At 50.0% G+C, this 24,143-nt stretch overlaps 1 protein-coding gene and 1 long non-coding RNA gene across 2 annotated transcripts; one reads left to right on the top strand and one right to left on the bottom strand.

The window, feature by feature from the left end:
• The first annotated feature begins 1,818 nt into the window (after positions 1–1,818).
• LOC111152955 lies at positions 1,819–23,050 on the top strand. Its single transcript, XR_002640973.1, has 3 exons — positions 1,819–1,981; positions 7,294–7,394; positions 22,798–23,050. It is a non-coding gene; the product is annotated as an uncharacterized LOC111152955 (long non-coding RNA).
• Positions 12,499–23,564, bottom strand: LOC111152952 (carboxylesterase 3). The gene is made up of 13 exons (XM_022511704.1): positions 23,483–23,564; positions 22,196–22,402; positions 21,956–22,092; positions 21,656–21,789; positions 21,068–21,221; positions 20,860–20,964; positions 20,184–20,285; positions 19,673–19,810; positions 15,278–15,358; positions 14,077–14,224; positions 13,296–13,445; positions 13,066–13,144; positions 12,499–12,961 (listed from the first exon to the last, which is right to left on the bottom strand). Exons 1-13 carry the CDS (start codon positions 23,562–23,564, stop codon positions 12,766–12,768), a joined length of 1,713 nt encoding a protein of 570 aa, XP_022367412.1. The 3' UTR covers positions 12,499–12,765.
• Between the last annotated feature and the right edge of the window lie 579 nt (positions 23,565–24,143).

The raw sequence follows: 24,143 nt of genomic DNA, 5'->3' as shown, positions 1-24,143 counted from the left end.
CAGGGCCCCAAACAACAGGCTAAGGCTCTAGCTCTGGCAGGAGGTAGGATGGATCCTCTGCTTGGCTTACGTTGGGGAAGGCAGGTTGCTTGTTTCAAATGAGTCCATGGCCAGTCTCCCCAAGGCTTCTCTTACCCTTCCCTGATTCACCTTCCCTTTGGAAGTTGGGGTCCAAGAAGTCTTTACAGAGATAATATTTAGACCTTTAAGAAAAAAAAAAAAAAAGTATGTGGTGGCAAAGGGCTTCCAGGCAGAGGGAATAGTATGTGCAAAAGATCAGGGCTTTTGGAGGAAGCACAATTATAAGGTTACAGAAAAACATGGGGGTGTGTGAAGGGGATGGATGTGGAGAGATGTCATAGTAAAGATTTTGGAGATTTTCATGCCAAGAGGCTAAGAGGTTTGGGACTTTAGTATGGGGGCAGAGGGAAGCCATGAAGAGTTTTAAGCAGGTGAGTGACTTGGTCTGATGATATTTCAGAAAGATCCCTTGAGTGTCATATGGGAGATGGATAGGAAGAATAGAGAATGTGGAGATAGTCACAAGACTAGCCAAAGCTCAGCCCACATGTCACCTCTGCCAGGAAGCTGCTCCTGCCCATCCAGGCTTAGTCAGACACCTCCTCCGTGCTCTCAAAGCACCTTCTGCTCCCCCCAGTACAGCAACTTACTGTTTTTGTTATAACATTAACAAGCAGCTGGAGGATGTGTGTCATGTCTGCAAGATTCTTGAATTCCAGCTCCCAGTATAGGGCTGGGCAAAAACCAGAGCATTATGAATACATGAGTGAATGAAGAGTGTGGTCATGCGACAGAGAAAAACACATTCTAGGGACATTTAAGACCTGGTGACTGGGGAAGAAGGGGCAGTCTGCTTGGGCTGATCATGCATTTCCTTTGGGACACACAGGGACAAATACCTAAGCAGCTGGTCAGTGGGTCCAGCACTGAGCAGGAGGACTGCCCAGACATGTCAGGGGACCAGACTCAGACTGTATGGGCAAACTTGGCCCAGTATTTCATCAATTGGCAACTCAGCACCTTTTCCTCATCTGTGGAATGTCTGGGGGCCAGAATAGGATGTGACATTTGGAAGAGAACGTGGAATGCTAACACCCCACCCTGCTCCTTCCACTATTGCTTCCATACCAAAAGGCTTTCATTTCGGGGAACATTCTAGATTAGGAACTGCCTTATGGTTGGTCAATGGAGCGGTGGTGTCCCTCACCCCGCACTATCCACCCAGCCCTAGGGGCCTTTCTTATCAGCTCTGCCCACCCATCTACCCAGTTGCCCCATCCTGCCCATCTGGCCTCCTGCATCCCTCTGCAGCGACCTTCCACATTCCTTTCTTCCTGCCTCTGTTTCATCTCATCTCCTCTGGGATAATCAGGGTCCGGAAGCCCCGACCGTCTGGTTGCTCAGGGGATCCTGCCTGGTTCTGCCTGGCCCCGCCTCGCCTCGCCTAGCCTCGGCTCGTCCCTGAGACACCCGGTCTTGGGACCATACCTCTTTCCCGAGAGTTAAGTCCCTCTCCATTGGAGCATCCTGTGAAGTTAGGCGCCGCCCCAGCACGCACGCTTCACAGCCGCGCCCCCACGGCCCCCTCCCCTATCCTTCCATCCGGCCCGCACCTCCTCCTCCCTGAGCCAGAGTTCGGAGGATGCCGGGTCCCTGGTTCCTCGTGCTGGTCCCCGGCCTCGCCTACCTCGGGAAGCCCAGGAGGTCTTCCTCGGCTGCAGCAGCACCAGCACCACTTTCTCGCCGGCGCCCTGTTCATAGGCACAGTGAAGCGGAGCCCACGAGGAAGGCGACTCCTGGGCACTGGACCATCACCTGGGCACCGGACCATCACCTGGGCACCGGACCATCACCTGGGAGGGGAGAGCCAAGGCCTGAGCAAGGGGCGGCGCGCATGGAGATGAACACTCGCCCGCAGCAGAGCGTCCCTGCGCGCGTGCACTGGCGCGTACAAGTTCAGGTACAGACCGTCCTCCCGGAAGCTCAGCCACTTGTATTGTTTTTGAGTGTTGAGATACATGGAAGCGGTCGGCCCCAGGGCTCCTGAAGATCCCTGCGGACACCGTATGAGTTTGGGCCCAATGGGATGGCCATAGAGGGGAGAATGATTGCAAACCCAGGTTCCGCAGTTGAGGGAATAGAGCCAAACGCAAAATTTAGGGGTGTGTGTGTGTGGGGTGTGTGTGGGGTGTGTGTGTGTGTGTGTGTGTGTGTGCGTGTGTGTCTGCGTATCTGCCTGTGTTCAAGTGGCTTTCACTAGCGTTAAGGTCCAGGGGTGGGAGGCGGCTTGGCTCCCTTGGGTCTACCCTCCGCCTGGAGCCTACCCTCATGAGTCTGTGCGGGAGAGGCTCCCTGCTCCTATTGGAGACCCTGTTGGTGTTGTCAAGCCAGAAACCTGGGTACCCTGAGCACCTCCCTGTCTTTCATGTCCCCTTCCTCCCTTCAGTCTCTGCTCTGCCTCCCAAACAGCTCTTAAATAGCCCTCCTCCTCTCTTCCAGAGCTGGTGCCCTGCAAAGGCCATTACCACCTCTGGCCAGGACACTGCCCCAGCCTCTTTATATCCTTTCCAACTCATCCTCCACACTGGATTGATAGAAAACAGAAACCTGACCATTTCCCTCCCCTTCTTAAAACCTTCCTGGGCCCGGCTGTGCTCAGGATAAGATCCAGATTCACCTGCACTGCCCCAGACCTTCTCCCTCTAGTCTTCTGGCCACCCTTTCCTCCAGATACACATGGACCCTTCCCTCTCACCTCTAAGCCCCTTTGCTTCTGTCCCTTCTGCCAAATGTTTTGTCCTCTGTCTGGCAAAATCCTACTCATGCTTAAGGCTCTGCTCAAGTGGTGCCCCCTCTGCTGGGCACTTCCCCTCTGTGCTTCCCCAAAGCTCTATCCATGTGGACTATAGTACTGGGTTGGAGTTGTTTTATTTGGTTGTTTTTCTCCCCAAGCAACCATGCTCTCCCCAGGGGCAGGGATGGCACCCATGTGGACATTTGTGGAGCTTGGCTCTTGGACCTCCTCACCTTTTCTCCCTGCTGGACCAGCCCTGAGAATGGCTGTTCTCAGAAGTTGGGGCTGGGCCCATCTGACTGGCTACAGGAGACCGTGTCTGCTTATTCTGCTCCATTCTCTGCTGGTTCCCTTGTTGCTCTGGCCCCAAACTAGTCATTATCCAAACTAGTCACTGGTCTTTTTCCCTTCTTAACTACTACCCTGTAGTCTGTTCTAAGCCATCCACAAAGTCTTATACCTGACACTCTTTGTTTCAAACAGCTATTGTCTGACAGCTCATGGCCAGTGTTCCAACAACTAACACCCAGACTTTGGTGTAATAGATACTCCGATCTCTAAACCCCTGATCCTTAGGGCCCTAGTAAAGGCTATCCCATGTTCTGTCACCTGATCCATGGGATTCCCAGAGTGTTCAGAATGACTGGGCTTCTCTCAGTGGTGGACATTGTTCTAATGACTAACACCCCAGCATTCTAGTAACAGCCATTCGTGTTCTAACAGTGGATGCCCTGTTCTCAACAATTAGACACCCAGGGTGGTGGTTGTCTTTTTTTAACATTTTTTTTAAGATTTTTTATTAATTTATTTGACGGAGAGAGAGAGAGAGAGATCACAAGTAGGCAGAGAGGGAGGGGGAAGCAGGCTCCCTGCTGAGCAGAGAGCCTGATGCGGGCCTTGATCCCAGGACCCTGAGATCACAACCTGAGCCGAAGGCAGAGGCCCAACCCACTGAGCCACCCAGGCTCCCTTCTCTTTTCTTTTCTTTTTTTTTTTTTTAAGATTTATTTATTAGAGAGAGAGCATGCACATGAGCAGGGGAAAGGGCAGAGAGAGAGAGAGAGAGAGAGAGAGAGAATCTCAAGGCAGACTCCACACTGAGTACAGAGCCCTTGGGGGCCCTGATCTCACGATCCCGAGATCATGACCTGAGCTGAAACTGAAACCAAGAGTTGGTCACTCAACTGACTAAGCCACACAGGCACACACCCCCCTCCACCTTTCTTCTAGAGAGAGTGAGAGAGGGAGCACCTGTGCATGTGCGGGATGGGGGAGGGGCAGAGGTAGCCTGAGAGAGAAAATGTCAAGCAGGTTCCACACCCAGCACAGAGCCCAGCATGGAGTCTAGTGCAGGGCTTGATCTCCCAACCCCGAGATCTTGACCTGAGACGAAATCAAGAGTGGGATATTCAACCCACTGAGCCATCCAGGCGCTCCGGTTGTTGTAGCTTTTTCATATCAACTGACACACAGGTTCTTATAATAGACGTTTTTCTAAACCCAGTGCTTTATCTAACTGATTGTTAATGATTGCCATGAAAAATGCTGGATGGTGGGTTACTCAAGGATCTGAGTAAATAATAAGTACATTTTGTTTTGGGTAAATTTCCAAGCCAGGGCTTCAGAGGGCAGCCATTCTCTGTCTCAACGTGCTCATGTGATTCAGGGTTTGAGCCTTGCCAGAGGTTGCATTAAGATTCTGGTACATTAAAACTGAACCTAAGCCTGTGAGCTTCCCATCTTGGAGGTCCTCTCACAGCGAAGGGCTGGATGTGCCATGTGGGCTTGTCCTTGGGTTCAAGCCCCAAGTGCGAGGTAAGTGTCCTTGGGGCTCAAGCCCCAAGTGAGTATCGTGTGTGTGTGTGAGAGAGAGAGAGAAAGAGAGAGAGAGAGAAATAGAGAGAGAGAAAAAAAAAGAAAACAAGAAAAAGGAAAGAAACCAAGAACAAACTAATTGCTTGTCAGGAACTCAGCACCCCAGAAGGTCCTGGGGACAGATTAGTGAGCACCTCCTCCTCACCTGGAGCTTTCCCCTAAGAGAGACAAGAACAGAATTATCAGTGCCTTAAACACCATCTAGGCCAATTACTTCATTATGCAAGTTTGGAAACTGAGGCCCAGAACGGGCCCCTGGCCTGCTTATGGCCGCACAGTGTACTCTTTTAGTGAGTTGTTCAAACCTTGACTCAGAGGCATACATAGGTCCACCAACCTCCTTCAGGTTTGCCCACCTCCCAGGCAGTAGTCCTTCAGCTCTTACGCAGGGGCATAGGTGGTGGCATTTCTGATTTCTTTCCAGGATTCTGGGGGCCCTAGGGCAGCAAACCTGCAGGTACCCACAGGAGCTCTGGAGAAGGTGACTTCTAAGAAGACACTGACGGGTGTCTTCTCATGTGCACCTGTTTTCCTTGGAGGGTCCCATATTTGGTAACCACTTCATGGTTACCTTGGTGTGCAGGGTACCTAGGAAGAGAGGAGAAGGGTCACTCTGGTCCCTGAAAAAACACTGGCCCATCTCCCATGGCCCAGCTGCTGCTTGAAGCTTTTCACAATTGTGTATTTGTACATTTTCTGTGTTTCTCTCAGTATTTTTCTCTCTTATTATTTGATTTATGATTTCAACACTATGTTGGTAGATGCATAAAGGTTCATATCTATTATAAAAATTATTTTTGTCATTTAACATATCATTTAATGTCAATAACATTGTATCATTTTGATTCTGCTTACCTGATATTGATATTATCATACCTCTTTCTTATTGCTAACATAACATACTTCTGGGAAGAAATCACACACATATAGGCATTCTCGTTCGTATGTCTATTTGCATTAATACTCATATGTACATACAAATCTATGTGTGGGTAGGTACATACGAGCTCAGTTCATTTGCAATGAGACATGTGGAAATACAAGAGCTATATGCATATGCATATATACATATGCATGTAAGAACAGTTATATAAAGCTTCCAGTACATCTGTATGTAGCATACATTCACATATTACACACAGGCACATGGACATGGACACACTACAAGTAGATCTACATCTTAGCCAGCTCTTGGAATAAATATGAACTAGACCAAGTTGAATTTAAACTCTGCCAATGGGCACTTTCTGGGCTCTCATCTTACCCCCCATTTTGTTGCCCAACATCACTTAGGCCTCGCATCTGTTGCCCTTTCCTGAAGCACCCCTGTCCTTTCTTCTTCTCCTTTATCAAGACTGAATTGTTCTGTGTTCTGATCCCCTGGGACTCACTCTGCAAATGACAGAAAGCAAATATGATCCAAGTATTACTGAACTTGGCTGTGTATCAGAATCATGTGGGGGAAATCATGTTAAAAACCAGGTTTCTGGGGCACCTGGGTGGCTCAGTTGTTGAGCGTCTGCCTTCGGCTCAGGTCCTGATCCCAGGGTCCTGGGATTGAGCCCTGCATCAGGCTTCCTGCTTGGTGGGAAGCCTTTTCCCGATCCTGCTCCCCCTGCTTGTGTTCTCTCTCTTGATGTGTCTCTTTCTGTCAAATAAATAAATAAAATCTTAAAAAAAAAAAAAAACCCACCCAGGTTCCTAGGCCCACACTCTGAGTGAAAATCTCAGGGTTGTGCTCGGAAAGTAGATTTACAAACACCTGGCTTCGGTAATAGCTTTTGGAGTTGACAAGATGGAGTGCACCCTAGTCCCTCCAGCTGCAGCTGGCCAAAAGTACTTCTCTGTGCCCGTCTCCAGGTCTCCGCAGGGCTGACAGAAGCAATATCTGGGCACAACGGGGTGGTTTAACAGTGAGCCTGCAGGCACAGAGGCAGGTCAGTGGGGGCAAAGGGCCATCTCAAACCTCCCATGTGTCCTGTTCTTTGCAGTTTACAAAGCCTTTTCATGTGGTCCTGCCATGTGAGCTTCTCATTGGCATTGGGGAGAGCTGGGGGAAGCTCAGAAGGCCAGAGTGGGGCAATGACCAGCCTGAGGTCTCGTAGGACTGAAAAAGGAGGTGGAGGTCGGCCACGTAATCTGGATTTGCCCCAAAGCTTGGGTCCACTCATGATTAACTAGCCAACAACCATGAGTTTCTGATGCTTTGCACTGTGCCAAACACTTTACATGGACTATCTCACCTCATCCTCCTAAAATATGTAGTGGGACGGGGTGCCTGGGTGGCTCAGTAGGTTAAAGCCTCTGCCTTCGGCTCAAGTCATGATCCCGGGGTCCTGGGATCCAGTCCCGCATCGGACTCTCTGCTCAGCAGGGAGCCTGCTTCCTCCTCTCTCTCTGCCTGCCTCTCTGCCTACTTGTGATCTCTGTCTGTCAAATAAATAAATAAAATCTTTAAAAAAAATATGTAGAGGGTAAACGTTATTATTATTGCACTATACAAAGATGACAATGGAAGTTCAAGGGGGTTCTAAAACTTGCTTGAGGTCACACAGTGAGGCTCTCCTGCTCTAAGTGGTATTGTTTTGTTGTCCTCCCTCCAGTCTCTGGGGACACCTAAGCATACAGCCGAGTGCTCTACACCCCTGAACAGGAGATGACTTGGAGCGGTCTTCATCGCAGCCTTGCTATCCAGAGACGATGGGTAAGCACTTATGAAAATATTCCACCTTTTGAGTAGACATAAAGTGTTAATTAAAACCAGTAGTTAAAGGGTACCAGAGTGGCTCAGTGGGTTAAGCATCTGCTGTCGGCTCAGGTCACGATTGCAGGGTCCTGGGATTGAGCCCTGCATTGGGCTCTCTGCTCAGTGGGAAGTCTGCCTCTCCTTCTCCCTCTGCCCCTCTCCCTGCTAATGCGTTCTCTCTCCCTCTGAAATAAATAAATCAAATCTTAAAAAATAAATAAATAAAACCAGAAGTTACAACTTCCACCCAACAGATTAAAAATTGATGGCACTCAGCTCTGGCAAAGATACAAAGATACGGTGAGAAGGACATTCCCAGGTATTGTTTGTTGGTGGAGGATAAATGGCCACAACGCTTTGGGGAAATAACTGGCCCAATGTGCAGCAGTCGCATGCTTTGACTCAGTGATCCCCCTTTTAGTTCCTTCGGTTCAGAAAAAGAGTCAGAAACTCATCAAAACAAGGGTCTTTTTTTTTTTAAAGATTTTATTTATTTATTTATTTATTTGGCAGGGAGAGATCACAAGTAGGCAGAGAGAGAGGGAGAAGCAGGCTCCCTGCTGAGCAGAGAACCCGATGCGGGGCTCGATCCAAGGGCCCTAGGATCATGACCTGAGCTGAAGGCAGAGGCCTAACCTTCTGAGCCACCCAGGCACCCCTAAAACAAGGGTCTTTATGAACCACTGTCATATGCACTATAGGGAGTGCTAGAAACATCAATTATTGTAGGACCAGACAAATAGCCGCTTGGTCTCAGGTAAAAGAGCCCCACAGCTTGAGGGGAAGAAAGTAGGATGAGGACTCACAGTGAGGTAACAGCTCTTTCCAGAAAAAATCTCTCCCTTAAATCTCCTGCCTCCGAACTCTCTTTTTCAAGCCTTGAATGGCTAAGGGGCCTAAAGGGTTGTGGAAATGGTTCTCAGACCATTTTCTACAAAATTCTCATTTTTGATGTGGCTTAGGGACTTTTGTATCTACTGCATCCTGGGGTCTTGGTTAACACATCAATGTCCCCTCCCTGTTACACCCTTACTGTTGGCAAAGTAGGTGTCTTCATGCTCTGATGGCAGGCATGTTAATAACAGACTTTACTAACATCATTAAGCAAAATGGAACAAGAACCTTAAAACTCCCCCATCCTTTGACCAAGAAATTTGGTCTGGGAGATAGTCCAAAATACATAAAAAATTGTTTATGGGCACCTGGGTCGCTCCGTGGGCTAAGCATCTGCCTTTGGCTCAGGTCATGATCTCAGAGTCCTGGGATCAAGCCCTTCGTCGGGCTCCTTGCTCAGTGGGGAGTCTGCTTCTCACTTCCCCTCTGTCCTGCCACATGTTCATGCTGTCTCTCTCTCAAATAAATAAAAATAAAATCTTAAAAATATTCTATATGTGATGAGTATCCTGTAGCCTTGTTGGCAACAGTCTCCCCTCAACATGACCAGAAGGGATGGGTGAGGAAGGGGTGTTATATCTACATTATATAATTTTGGTTACACGGTCAGTAATGGTATGTTCTGTAAGACTCGATAGCAGTAGATGGCTTAATGTGGTGGTTCTGAGCCAGGCTGCTGGGTTTGAATTCCAGCACTGCCAATCTTAAGCTGTGTGACCTTGGGAAAATCGCTTGCCTTCTCTGAACCTTGGTTACTCTATCTGTAAAAACAGCATAATAGTAGTACTTAACTCATACAGTTGTAGTGAGGGTTAAATGGGCTAATGTAGGGAAAGCACTTAAAACAGGGAAAACCCGGGTCGCCTGGGTGGCTCAGTGGGTTAGGCTGCTGCCTTCGGCTCAGGTCATGATCTCAGGGTCCTGGGATCGAGTCCTGCATCGGGCTCTCTGCTCAGCAGGGAGCCTGCTTCCCTCTCTCTCTCTCTCTGCCTGCCTCTCTGTCTACTTGTGATCTCTCTCTGTCAAATAAATAAATAAAATCTTTAAAAAAAAAAAACAGGGAAAACCCATTATGTCACTCGTTGTTATTAGTACTTGGGAAAAGGCTGATGTGGTTTAACAACTTGAAAAGGGCAGAATTTGAAATTATATATTGGCCATAGAGAGTGCACACCAAAACACTCCAAAGATGTCTAAAGTAACAGGAAGTATTTATGTCAACATGACGTCTGAGTTGCAGTTATTAGTGACCTTGCTTTTTTTCTTTTACTTTTCTGTATTTTCATATTTTCTTTAACAACAGTAATGGAGGGGGTACCTGGGTTCGGTGACCAACTCTTAATCTCATCTCCGGTCTTGATCTCGGGGTTGTGAGTTCAAGCCCCATGTTGGGCTCCATGCTGGGTGTGGAGCCTATTTAAACAAACAAACAAGCAAACGGCAGAACAACAACCCACCAAACAAAAAACATTAGTGGAGAGTTCACCATCAATGTGGGGTTCAAGAGACTAGGGATGGGAGGACAAGGAAGGCAGGACCGAGGAAGCAGGGGTTACTATAGCTCCGTCTGGACCATGATCCTTTTTCTGGACCACGTTCCCCTCCTCATTACCTCACGCTACCAGCTTACCCTACGGGTTGTGTGTGGCCACATCAATAGGAGTAAGGAGCCCCATTTGAGGGAGGTGACAGAGCTGCTTGTTTCTTTTGCCTAGGATTTGACAAGGTTGGTTTACCTTAATGCACTAAACTTGTGTCCCTCAAAGCAAGGGACAAGCCGGAGAATGGAGGACAGGGAGAGGGAGAGGGTGGTAGAGAAGGCAGATAAGACTGTGTGTCTACCTGCCAGGCATGGGGGCCTGTCACATATACACTACTCCACTCAGCTGTACAGCAACTTGGCCAGTTCTTTTCTCTTTTTAAAATAATTAATTAATTAATTAATTAATTTGAGAGAGAGAGGGAGAGAACACAAGTGGGGGTGGGGAGGGACAAGAGAGACAGAGAAGCAGACTCCCTGTTCAGCGCGGTCAAATCTGGACCCTTGATTCCCAGCCTGGGTCTGCTCGCCTCCAGGCAGCCCCTCACCTCTGTGTCCATCAGTCAGCAGGTCTATCTGTCTGCTCTAAATCTAGAGCCAGCCAGTGCCTTTCCACCTAGCTGGAAGCCTACACTGGTCCCCTCCCTGTTCTCGCTATGCCCAAGTTCACCACCACCCCCAACCAGTTCACGTCACCTTCTGCTTAAAGCCTTTCCAAGGTCCTTCACTCCTCTCAAGCACACACCCTCACTGTAGCCCACAAGGCCCCTCAGAGACTGGTCTTTGTTGACCTCTCCAGCCTTTAGAACTGTTTCCTTAGTACATTTCAGCCTCCAGACCTTTGTGCCTGCTGTTCCCTCTGCCAGGAACACCCTTTCCCGCTGCTGTCCATCCCTCAAGGCCATGCTGCAGCCTGCACCCTGGAGAAATCTCTGCTTGTCCTCCAGGTCTTGGCTTAGATGTCCTTCTTCCTTCCCATGTCCCCCAAGTCAGGGCTGGCCTATGCCTTGCTCCTGCTACTGTCCTCTGTGTCCCCAGTGGCACGTGGTGACTGGGGCTTGTTTATTTGTCAGACTCTCTACTGGCTTGTGGGTACAAACTTCCCAGGGGATGAGAAGGGAATGGGAACAGGAGGCCTTGGATGCTAGGTGAAGAACTTGGACTTGCCCTAAGGGTGGCAAGGAATCACAGGAAGCTTTTGAGCAGGGGAGTGGCATGACTCAGGGCCCATCTGGCTTTGTGTGTTTCCTTCCTGCCCGAAATGGACTTCTCTGAACAGCATTGGTCCCAACTGCAAGTGCTTTTCATGTAACTCTCAGCAGTCAGGAACTTTTTTTTTTTTTTTTTTTTTTTTTTTTTTTTTTTGACAGACAGAGATCACAGTAGGCAGAGAGGCAGGCAGAGAGAGAGAGAGGAAGAAGCAGGCTCCCAGCTGAGCAGAGAGCCTGACTCGGGGCTCGATCCCAGGACCCTGAGATCATGACCTGAGTTGAAGGCAGAGGCCTAACCCAGTGAGCCACCCAGGTGCCCCAAGCAGTCAGGAATTTTGACTGAGGAAGTGTATATGTGGGATTGGACCTGCAGGATGAGCTAGTGGGGACAGGGAAAGTTTTTGTGGTATGTATTAAAATCCAGATGTTTCAAGGGAATGGGGCATTGGTCCTCAAAAAAAGAAATGTTTGTCCTCACTCAAAAATCTCTGGTTCCTTTTCACCTGCTATAGCCTGAGTGGGTAGGTCTTTTCTTTTCTCTGAGACAACAGCCTGACTGATGCACTAGTCCAGACACCCTCCCCCAACCTGTTCTCCTGTGTCCTTGTAGGTGCTGTGGGGACTGTGCTGAGCTCCGCTAGATGTTGGTCTCCCCCATCTGGGAGCGGAGGGAGGAGCCCAGGCAAGGGTCTAAGTGCTAGGGCTGGGAAACTCACATCTCATATCCTAAGAGTCAGGCTCTGGCCTAGCTGGATTCTGTTTTGTCTTATGCAGGAGACAGGTATGCACAGCACAGAGAAAGTGACTTCCCTCAACCTGAGTCAGGCTTTGGGGGCGATTGCTGCTTGGGGGGGTAAGATCTGTTCTAGGCTGGCTCCCCTGAGGTCTCAGGACTCCCCTATACCCCAGGACTGCCTTGTCCATCCACCCTCCTGGCCAAGGAGGACATCTGTGCAGGACTGAGCATAGTTTTTTTTTTTTTAAGATTTTATTTATTTATTTGACAGAGAGAGAGAGAGAGAGAGAGAGAGATCACAAGTAGGCAGAGAGGGAGGCAGAGAGAGAAGGGGAAGCAGGCTCCCTGCTGAGCAGAGAACCTGATGCGGGGCTCGATCCCAGGACCCTGAGATCATGACCTGAGCCGAAGGCAGAGGCTTAACCTGAGCCACCCAGGCACCCCTGAGCATAGCTTTGGTGGCTGAAGAGCCTGGTTTCACATCCAGCAGCCGCCATTCTCATACTCTTTTTTACTCGTTCATCAGACATCTCTGACTCCAGGTCCTGCCTGACCCTTGTGTGGGAGACACAGAGCAGGGTCAGGCTGACTGCCACCCTCAGAGAAGTGAAAGAGACACAGACAGTGCTAGTCTGGGGTGGACTATACAGTAATGGACACACACTTAGGCCCAAAGAAGGCAGGGAAAGCTTCTTGGAGGAGGGGGATCCCCGGCTTGAAGAATAAGCTGTGACTAACCATGAAGTAAGGGAGAAAGGCACTTCAGGAAGACGGAAGAATCTGTACAAAGGCCCTTGCAGAAGGCAGCAGGTGACATTTCAACAGAGCACAATGCCAGTCGTGGAGGGACTGATTCTTTCAGGGACATGTCTGTACATCAGCTTGCTTTAAGCTAAAGTTTCTTAGCAGAGGGAGGAAGAAGCTGCGTTGCTGGGACTGTGCCACCCCTCAGAGCTCCCCCTGGGCCTTCCTGCCCTTCTGTGTTTGCTGCAACTGCTGGATCTTGGCAGGAAGCATCTCCGTCCAGAAATGCATTCGGGCTTCTCTCAGCTTGTGGCCAACTCGTGGTGTCGGGCTGATTTCCAGGTATTGCCCCAGCTGGTTGTAGGAGGGCCACAGAGGCAGCCCCTCACCATTGGGGTCCCTGGGAGGGAGGAATGAATGAAGGCTAAGGCCTCCCGCACTATCCACTGGGGGAAGATGCTAGTCATCTAGGCCCAGAGTCAGGTGTGCCTGCCCATCACTCACCCTGTCCTGGCAAACTGGGTCCACTGAGCCATCATGGTGAGGCTCAGCTGCTTCTCCTCCTCTGTAGCTTCTGGAAAGGCTATGGGAGAAACAGACCTGGATCAGGGTCAGGTGGGTCCTGGAGAGGACCCAAGGGTCCCCAGTGCGGACTGGAGACGTGTGTGCCTACAAGCCCCAGCCTAGCCCATTGGAGCCTGTAGCCCAAGGATCGCCTGTCTCTGTGTCCTCACCTAGCAGGGAGCTCTCGTCCATGAGGAAAGGACCCCCGAACATGAAGGCTATCTCAGCACCATGGTCAGCCCTCACCCACTCCGGCTTGATCTTCGCGAAAGAACTGGGTCGATGCTGGAACTCATAGAAAAAGATGGGGACTCCGGAATCTATGGAGAGAGGGCTGCCTCAGGGTTAGGTACCCTCAGCCTGATGGGGTCCTGCCTTTGGCAGGCTGGGCTCGGAGTAACACCAACCCAGTAACGGTTCTGATGGTGACAACTTCACTGTCAGCAAGCACGTGCTGAGTACTTGCTGGTTGTCACCCACCATGCCATGCACTTTCTGTGTCATCATTCATTTCACCCTCCTGGCAACATACCAATTAGACTGTTACTGTCGCCGTTTTACCGATGAGGAAGCTAAGGCACAGAGGGGGCAGGCGTCTTGCTCAAGATCATGAAGATAAGAGCTTGGAGCTGTTCTAATGCTCCACCAGGCTTGGAGGAAGCAAGACTTCTCTCCCAGGAGAAGTGCTGAATGTGGGAAAAATTCACTCATGAGTCAGGTGAATCCCTGAGAGTTGGTGATGAGCCCTGCTGGGTGACCTTTGATGAGTCACTGCACCTCTCTGAGCCTTGGTTTACTGGCCTGCAGAGTGACCTGCCAGAGTCATGTCTGTGTCCTGGGGAGGAAGCGGGATATGGGGGCAGCAGCCTGGTGTGGGCCATGTAGCCTGTGATAACCCAGCTCCTGGGCCAAAATGGGAAGGGTGGGGCAGGGGAACAGGGATAGGCTCACCTTGGAGGCTTCTAGAGAAATTCACGGCAGGTAAGATGATGATCATGTCAGCCAGAAACTCCTGGAAAGCATTGCGTTTGGCTTCTCTGTCGGAAATGCTGCCTAGGTATTCGTCTATAATGCTGGGCATCACCTCAGGGGGCACATCCTGGGACAGAAGTCCAGGCTCAGGCTTGCTCTGGTCCCATGGCCCCAGCAGACCCTCCTAAGAAGCCCCAAACCCTCCAGCATGGCCTCTTTCATATCCCAGGACTCATGTGCTGGGTGCCCCTGCCTCCCGTGGGGGTGCTAGACAGTGTCTGGGCAGGATCAGGTCAGATCTGGAGCCAAAGTGCCAGCTTGGCTGTGTGATCTCCAATAGGTTGAAAGTTGTTTCCTGCCTGGCAGAGCTGCCTGGAAGCTCATGTGAAGTTCCTGGCTAAGGGTTCTGGTGTTCAGGGACTGACCGGTTGAACTTAACCAGGAAGTTAGTGAAAGAACAAATCATGGGGGCTCCCCCAGGGCTCTAGAGAACAGGGATGAGGTGGTATGAATGGGGAGGACTCTGAGGGTTCCGAAGAAGGGAGGGAAATATGCATAGATTGAGCACCTTCTGAATACTAGCTTCCTGGCAGACTTTTCAAATATGGCATCCAGTTTCCTCAGGTGGGAAGTTTATCCTCGTTGACAGATGAAGAAATGGGCTCAAAGGCTAACTGTGGACAAGTAGCCAGGGTTGTGACTGGACTTCAGGTCCAAGTGGCTCCACCTCTGACAGGATGGTCTTAACAGCGGAAGCTCTGGGATCAGACAGAGCTGGCAGAAGCTCTGCCTCTGCCCTTTACTTATTGTGAGACCTGGAGCCTCAGTTTCCTCTTCTGCAAAATGGGAATAATGAAAATTTCTATTTCACAGGGTTATAATGAGGATTGAAGGAGATGAATGCGTGTCCTAGGGCTCAGCACAGGACAGTCTCTGGCACACAGTATGGGCTCATTAGGGGGTGGTCTATGAAGATGATGATGATCATCATCTTTCTTTGAGAACCACATTGACTCATGTCCAAGGGGATTTCTAGGTGGAACTAAAATTCAGCAGCTGAACCAAGGGGTTTGGCAGTGTGAGGGTAGCTGTGGGGGATGGAGGGTAGGAGGAAGAGGAGGGTGCCCTACTATTCTGGATAGGATACCACTGGACTACCTCTTTCTCCCTTTTGACTCACCAAATTGGCCAAGTAGGGTCTCACTAGGACCAATATTTCTTCTTTGCTCAACTGTTCCATCCTATCCAGGAAACCCCAGCCCTGTGGGAACATCAAGGTCCTCTCATCACAGTCTTATCACCGCCCACCCTCCACTCACAACCAGGAGCAGACAGGTGTTCACGGCTCTGTGAACAGAGCCAAGTGTGACCAGGTGTCATACGAGGCCCCACAGGGGAAGTTAAAACGCTGTCTTTAAAGTGAAATGTTGTCTTTATATGTTACAGTTTTAAGGGCATAGTCTCTGGGTTCAAATCCCAGCTCTGCTACTTTCTAGGTCTGTGACCCAGGCCTATTACTTAAGCTCTCTGTCTCAGTTTCTTAATCTGTGAAAAAGAAATGACAATAACTTGCTTCACAGGATTATGAACACCAAGGTTGCAAATATAAGGACCCTGACATACAGTAAACACTACGGAAACATTAGTTATTGAAGTTAGTTTCATGGCTACAAGGCTCTTTGCTAATCTTTGTGAAAATAGGAACAGAAAACCCACAGATGAGTAAACACAAAGACTGTATACCCAAAAGAGGATATTAATTGCACTAAAAAGTAAAGGACTAAACTAAAGGCCACAGTAGCTAAAGGCGCAAATGTCTTAAAAATGATGGTCTAGGGGCGCCTAGACCTAGACTAGTGGGTTAAAGCCTCTGCCTTCAGCTCAGGTCATGATCTCACGGTCCTGGGATCAAGCTCCGCATCGGGCTCTCTGCTCAGCGGGAAGTCTGCTTCCCCCTCTCTCTGCCTGCCTCTCTGCCTATTTGTGATCTCTGTCTGTCAAATAAATAAATAAAAAAAAATCTTTAAAAAAAAATGATGGTCTACAAGAACAACAGACAAATCAGTTGTGTTTCCACACACCAGCAATGAACAATCTGAAGATGATGTATAGAAAACTATTTCATTTACGATAGCATCAAAAATAAAATACAGGGAAATCCACTTCATTAATAAAGTGCAAGACCTGTATGTTAAAAACTCAAAAATATAATTGAGGGAAATTAAAGAGGACCTATGTAAATGGGAAGACAGCCTATGTTCATGGGTTGGAAGACACCATCTTGCTATGACGGCAATGCTTCCTAAACTTAACTATAGATTCAGCATGATCCCTATCAAAATCTCAGCCACTTTTTTTTTTTTTTGAGCAGAAATTGACAAGCTGGTCAGAATTCATATGGAAATGCAAGTGACCCAGAATAACCAGAACAATTGTTAGGGATTGATTTGGGTCTCCACAAAGAGATATGTGCAATCATAACCCCCAGTATTGCAGAATGTGATCTTATTTAGAGATGGGGACTTTAGAGAGTTAGTCAAGATGATTACAAAGGTAATCGTTAGGCTGGGTCCTAGTCCAATATGACTAGTGTCCTCGTAAAAAGGGGCAATTCAGACACAGAGATGGATGGTACAAAGGGAGGACTATGTGAAGACAGAGGAAGAATGCCATCCATAAACCAAGAGCTATGGATGCCTGAAGCTACCAGAAACTAGTGAAGAGGCATGGATTCTCTTACAGTACTCTGGAGGAACCAATCCTGCTAACGCCTTGATTTCAGACTTCTAGCCTCTCAAATTATGAGACAATTAATTTCTGTTCTTTAAGTGCCCCACCCTGCCCCACATTGTAGTCCTCTGTTGTAACTCTAGCAAAGTAATGCAGCCATCTGGAAAAAGAAGAAGAAAGTTGGAGGGCTCACACTTCCCCATTTCAAAACTTAGTACAAACTGTAGTAATCAGGATAGTGTGGTATTGGCATAAGGATAGACATATAAATTAATGAAATAATTTAATATTATATATTAATATTATTTTCTTTCCATTTCAATATGGAAAGAAAAGTTTTTTTAAACAAATGATTCAGGAACAGTTGGATAACTACATGCAAAAGAATCCCTAACTTAAACCATATACAGAATTAACTTCAGATGAATCACAGACCTAAATATAAGAGCTAAGACTATAAAATTCTTTGAGAAAAACATAGAGGTAAATCTCAATGACTTTGGATTAAGCAATCACTTCTTAGATATTACTCCAAAAGCACAAGCACAAAAGAAAATAAATCAGAAGTCATCGAAATGAAAGGTTTTTTGTGTTGTAAATGATACCATAACAAAGTGAAAAGACAACCCATGGAATGGGAAAAATAGATTTGCAAATCATATATCTGATAAGGGACTTGTATCTAGAATACATAGAAAACTCTTCGGCTCAACAATAAAAAGGCCATGCAATTTTAAAATGGGCAAAAGATTTTAAAAGACATTTCTCCAAAGAAGATATAAAAATGGCCAATTATCACATAAAAAGATGTTCAACATCCTAAGTAATCAGGGAAATGCAAATCAAAAACACAATGAGATACCACTTCATACCCACTAGGATGACTATAATGAGAACTAATGAGTATTGGAATGGGAAATGGAGCAGCCACTTTGGAAAACAGATGGGTCCTCAAAGAATTGAACAGAGTTCCTCTAGGACCCAGCAGTTCCCCTCCTAGGTAAATAACCAAGAGAAATTAAAACATATACATGTACATGAATGTTCAGGGTAGGATTACCCATAATAGCCAAAAGGGTGGAAACCACCCAAATGCCTATGAACTGATGAATGGCTAAACAAATCATACTATATCCAAACTAGGCACTGATCAGTCATAAAAGAGGAGGAAGTGCTGATACATGCTACAACATGGAAGAACTTGGAAACATCCTATTAGATGAAAGAGGTCAGACAAAAAAACCCACATATTGTAGAATTCTATTTATTTGAAATGTCTAGGGGGTGCCTGGCTGGCTCAGTTGGTGGAGCACGTGACTCTTGATCTCGGGTCTGTGAGTCTGAGCCCCACTTCCTGTGTAGAGATTGCTGGAAATGTCTAAAATAGGCAAATCCACAGATTTGACAGAAAGTACATTAGTGGTTGCCAGGGGCTGGGGGAGGTGGGATGGGAAGTGATGGCCAACAAGTATGGGCTGCGTTTTAGGGTGATGTAAAGGTTCTAGAATAAGATAGTGGTGATGGTGGCACAATTTTGTGGATATACTAAAGCCCTCTGAATTATATACTTTTTAAAAGGGTAAATTTTATGGTATGGAAATTACATCTCAATAAAGTTGATATTTTAAAAATTATAGTCTGCAAATGCTGGTAAAGTTGCAACAAAACCTGGGTACTCAAGTTGCCGGCCGCAACTGAAACTGGCGTAGCAGCTTCGCCAAGTGCTATGCCAGTGGCAATGCCTAAGAGATGGAGAGGGCTCCATAAGGGGTCTGGATTACTTTCCATGGCTAAAGCTTCCACCATGGACATCCAGTAAACGTCTAGTTGGCTGAGAAATATACAGTTGTGCCCAGAGGGATAACAAGGAGAGTGAAGAGAATGCCTGCACCAGTGAGAAGGTGAGCAGTGCCCTGAGCCACCCAATTCCTGAGAAGCATCTGTGGCTACAAAGTCCCAGGCACAGGGTTCTGTACCAGGGAGGCTTGCCTGGGGCCTTGGGAGCCAGCCAGCTTGGCTCTTTCTCACCATTCAATTCATGGCTCTAAGTTGACGTTGTGGGGCCAAGGCTGCCTGCCAGGGTCCAGGGCACTGTTTCCCCCACACCTGGCCTGGAAACTTCTAGAAGTTTTGTCCTTGCGTGTCAAGATTGCATGAGCCTGTCATCCAGCAAACACCCAAATGTCCTTCCTGGAGAGGAATTCCAAAGGAAGAAATCAAAGGACAAAAGCTACGGACGTGCAGATGTTCACTGGCTTATTTGCTTCGGTCATAAAAACTAGAAAGTGCCCAAGTTTGGAAATTAAGGAATGTTACAATGAGACCCTCCCTTTGTAAGTTTTGAAGTCATTAAAGTCCATCATCGTAAAGATGGGTAGAAGAAAGAGAATGATAGGAAAGAAGCACAGAAGGAAAGCATCATGTTAACACTTTGTGTGGGGAGTTCTGTTCACCTGGAAGGGACTGTAAGGCACTTGGGCCATGATGTCCCCCACTGGCTTATTGTTATCTGGAACCTGAAAGTCTCAGGTAATTAGACTCCCAGGCACAGAGACATACTAACCAGTCTCATAGAGTTTGATGTATAAACCAGACACCAAGACAAGAATATGCTGCGAATCAGTGCTGCCCAGAAGGCTACTTTGTGCAAGAGCCTCGTCCCCAAGCATTTGCTTTTGGAAAATTAATCTGGGTAACCTTAAGCAAGTCCCATAAACCTCCCTGAGCTTTACTTTCTCACCTATCAAATGGGAGTGTCAGCTCACAGGCTGCGGTGATGGTGTTGGGGCAGCAGAGGACTGGCTGGGGCGGGGCCTTGAAAGCACAAGAGCCAGATGACATTCACCTTGGGGATGAGCCAGCCAAACTCATGATTGTTGAACCCCATGAGGAAGGGCACAGAGTGGAAGTGTCTTTCCCTCAAGAGTTCCATGGGGCTCTTGGGAAAGCAGGTTCCATCAACAGTGTAGAAAGCTGTCATGTTCTGCAGGAGAAAGCAAGGCACAGTTCTTCCCAATCAGGCCTATGCCCTAAAAAGATGGCATCTGGGGCTCACCCAGCTGCATGCTTGGGTGGCTGAGCCTTAGAGGAGATAGAGGTCACCAGGGTTGGAGGACCAGGAGGAATAGGGAGCCCAAGCAAAGGATGCTTCCAAGCAGACCTCTTTTCTAGAAGAGGTGGCCCTCCATTCATGCTCCCAGGCCTGGCTGGGCCTTCCACAGCCAAGGGAGCCTTCCCCTCAGGGGAGGCTGCCCTGAGCCTCACCCCAGACTGCTGACAGTTTCTCGGCTCCCACGAGAGCTGGACGGACCCCTCTGTCCCATTGCCTGCCACCGCCCCCTGAGAGGTGGGCATACCGTCTTTACGCTAAGGATCTGCTCTTTGTTTGGCGTCTGCCGAAGGCACTGCATCACCTCAGCCGAGGAGGCGGAGCAGCAGCCCAGGGAGTCTGCGAAGCCCTTGGGGACAGACAAGAGCTTTGCCTCTCCCTCCCCCCAACAACCCCCACCTTCCAGACCTCTGCCTCCTGTACACACAGGGTGTATCGGTAGGAAAGACGGGCAGTGATGTCAGAGATGAGGCCTCGGGACTGTCCAGAGACCTGCCATCAACCCAAGGAACCCAAGGCTTCCTTGCCCACCAGCTTGGGTGGTCCCCAGGCACCCTGTGTGTCTCCCATTGCATCATACTGTCATTATTCATGTGGGTAGCCGAGTCCCCTTACCCCTCTGAGAATGGTATCATTATCTAGTTAACTCTATTCCCAGAGCCAGCGGGCTCAGTCAAGCTGTGCAGAGTGAGTAAGGAAATGAGACAGGGTTCAGAGAGGAGGGATTCCAGCAGGGCTAGTGTGGCAGGGAGAGGACAATAGGGGTGCCGGGCTGGGGGGTGTCAGCGGGAAGGGAGGCACTGGAAAGCAAGGCACAGAGGTAGGGAGCTCCCTACCAGTGACACCCTCTGGGACTTCAGGGCAAGCACAGGGCTGGCTGGGGCTGGCCCATGTTGGTGAGAGAGAATGAAAGAAATGCAGACCTGAGCCAGGACGCTTGGGTTAGAATCCAGTAACCTTGGGGTGGTGATGACTCCACTTTGTGCGATGGCTCTGTGGAACAGTCCTGTGGCCAGAGGGGACAGGACCTGGGTGCCGTGTGGAGGACAGGGGGCTGTCAGGGGTGGGCAGAGACCCTGGGATGTCTGGGGCCACGGGAGATATGGCTGCTGGCCCCCTGTGAAGACTCACCAGGGCAGAGACGATGCAGGAGCCAGCAGAGGTGCCTGAGATGGTGACAGAGTTGGGGTCACCTCCAAAGGGGGAGATGTTCCCCCGCACCCACTGCAGAGCAGCCACGACATCTAGGAAGCCCCAGTTGCCGGGCACATGCTCGTCGCCAGTGCTAGGGAGCCGGGGGGTTGGGGGCAGTCATTAAGGTAGGCTGGCTGGCTTGTCCTCAGCCTTTAACCAACCCTCAGGATGGCAGACCCTCCCCTTTCCCTAAGTCTGGCCTGGGTAGGAGGCAGGCTCAGGAGCCCCCTGCCCTGCCTGTGGTGTGGGTGTGCCCAGCTGGACAGCCCGCCAGAGCTCAGTGCTCCTTGCCCCCATCCCTTGCTGGGATCCTGGCGCCAGGTCAGGAGTCAACACTTCCTGTCCAAAGGACCAAGTTCTCTGTATAACTCTGGGCATGGGGGAGGAGCCCTTGTTCTCCAGCATGAGAAATGCATGAGAAATCTGCATTCAAGCTCTGCACCCCTACCCCAGTTCTCTGATGGGCCTCCCAAGCTGGTCTCTGCCCAGTGCCAGCAAGGCGCTCCCCCGGGCTGGCCACCTCACCTGAGGAAGCCGAGGAAGCCCAGACAGTACTGGACAGTGACCACTACCACATCCCCGTAGGCAGCTAGGGCTGACCTGTCTTGGGAGGTGGCAGCGCCAGCCACCAGAGAGCCTCCATGGAACCACACCATGACCTGCAGAGAGGCCACGGGGCAGTGACCCCCAGCCCCTGGGACAGCAGCTGCCCTCCCATCAACCCAGGGTGTTCTTGGGACCCCTGTGGCAGTATGAGAACAGGGCTGGGGAGAGGACAGGCCAGGCAGAGCTGCAGGTACAGACGGGGCCCTCGGGGCCGCACACCGGCCGGCCAGCCCCTGCAGCGGCCTCAGCTGGGGTGTAGATGTTGAGGATGAGGCAGTCCTCTGAAACAGGGAAGAGCCGGTGCTTTCCATTCAACACAAATCTGCTATTTTCCCCTCTCTCCAGGTCTTGCAGGCGCCTGCAGCCAGGGATGAGCCCGAGGGCCAGGGGGTCAGCCCACCAGCCCCGACATCTAGACCCCTGCCACCCACCAGCTTGTCCACCCGCAAGGGGCTACTCATATGGCAGGGGCAGTGCTGGCGCCCCGCACACCCTGCCAGGGCTGTGCCGGGCGTGGGGCTGAGAACCGGCCGGGCCCCAGCGGTGCCTGGGCGAACGGGATGCCCAGGAAGACATTCACCAGGCGGTCTGTGCCCTTCACGGCCACCTGCCGGCCTTGCACGCGGCCCAGGGTGGTGTCCACTTCAGGCTGTGTGACCTCAGGCCCTGCGGGCAGGACAGAAGGCCAGTGAATGAGTTTGCAGCCTCCACAGGTGATGGTGGGAGGGAGGTGAATGGACTCACTAAACATTGGTTCTTGGAGTACCTGCTCTGTGAGCTATGTTCTGAGCACTTAGCACCCAGCGCTGTGACTAGCCTTCCCAGCAAGCCTGGGAGATGGGCCTTAGGATGACCCCTCACTTTCTCCTCCCCCCTCGAAGTTCTGCCAGTCTTCTCTAGGCCAACGAGTCCCCGGAGGGCGAACTAGGCTCTCCTGGGACCCACAGACCTGCCATGGGGCTTTGGGCCATCAGGCTAGCCGTTCACCCTCGGATTTCTCATCTGCTAAATTAAGTGTAATAACCACATCATTTTGTTTTCTTTATTTTGATGCCCTGCAGACTCTGGAGGGACTGTGCACGTTCCAGGGCTGGCCAGTTCGTAGAGCTAATAAACAACTCCCGGAAAGGTGTCTTTCAGATGCAAACCAACCAATCCAGAGCCTGAGCCCCCAGCCACCTCCTCTGGGCTTCTCAGATTTCCCATCAATAACCCCTACCCTAATCACACCACGGCCAGATACCAGATAAGGAAGGAGAGCCCCTGCCCCAGAGCCTACCGAGAATATTTGAATTAGCCTCTCCAGAACCTACTTAGCCACCTAGCTGTTTCCTTCTGCAAACAATAAAGGCTCTTGCCCACGTTTTCCCTTCCCCTCTTCTCTGCCTCTTGACTAACCCGGTGCTTCCCTGCACACTGCTTGTTTCTAGAGCTGTGGGGAAATCTTTCCTGACCCTCATTCCTACGGCTGTGTCTTGCTGATTAATCAAATCCTGGGTGCCCTGAAAACATAAGGACGAACATGTCCTCTGGAGGTTTGCTCTGGAGCTCACACACGGCTGCAAGGGCAGCGGATCTGCCCAGAGATGATGAGTACAACCCCTGCCATTTCTCGGAACTGAGGGCTTCTTCCCCGAGCGGGCTGCCCACCCATCCCCGTCCCTACCTCCCTCTTGTTCCCTCCACCCAAGTCCTCTCAGTAACCCCGAAGCTCCCACCTGGGTAGGCTCTGCCTGCATGTCTTACCAGTGGCCGTGACAGGGAGCACCAGGAGCAGCCAGGCCACCCAGGGTAGGACCCTGGACCCACTCTGTACCACTGTCCCCATGCTCCTCACAACTAACTGGGAGCAGAAGTGGTGGAAAGTATGGTAAGGCCCCACCCTTTGGCACAACCAATCTCTGAAGGGTTATGTTATAAAAACCTCAGTGGACCTCCCCATCTGGCTGGTGGCCAACCCTAGGACCCAGTACCTCTACCCAAGTTGGGGAGGGAGGGTTCAGAGATCCACTGCAGATGGGTGGATGTTGTGATATTTCCCCAGGGGCGGGGGGTGGGGTGGGGTGGGTGGGTGGCGGGCGGGCATGGGGGGAAGGGAAAGAGCCTGAGCTTTGGAGCTCCGAAGCCCTGGGTTCAAATTCCAGCTCTCCTGACCCAGTGAACTCCACCAGGTCCTGTGTGCTCACTGCAAGAGACACACAGCACCCATCCAAAGGAATGGTGGCCAGGGACAGTGCTGCAGTTCCAAGGGAGCCCATGGCTTGGGGCAGGGGCTAGTGTCCAGTCCTACTTGTCAAGGGGGTGCCTGAGCCCCCTGATGTTGGATACAGGGAATTGAAGGTGATATTATTTGTTTTGTTTCGTTTTGTTTTAAATTGAAGTTAAATTTATATAACATACAATTAAC

The sequence above is a fragment of the Enhydra lutris genome, unplaced genomic scaffold, assembly GCF_002288905.1.
Source record: "Enhydra lutris kenyoni isolate GAN:26980312 unplaced genomic scaffold, ASM228890v2 scaffoldscaffold30, whole genome shotgun sequence".
Taxonomy (NCBI): Eukaryota; Metazoa; Chordata; class Mammalia; order Carnivora; family Mustelidae; genus Enhydra; species Enhydra lutris.
This window is presented reverse-complemented; position numbering and strand designations above follow the sequence as displayed.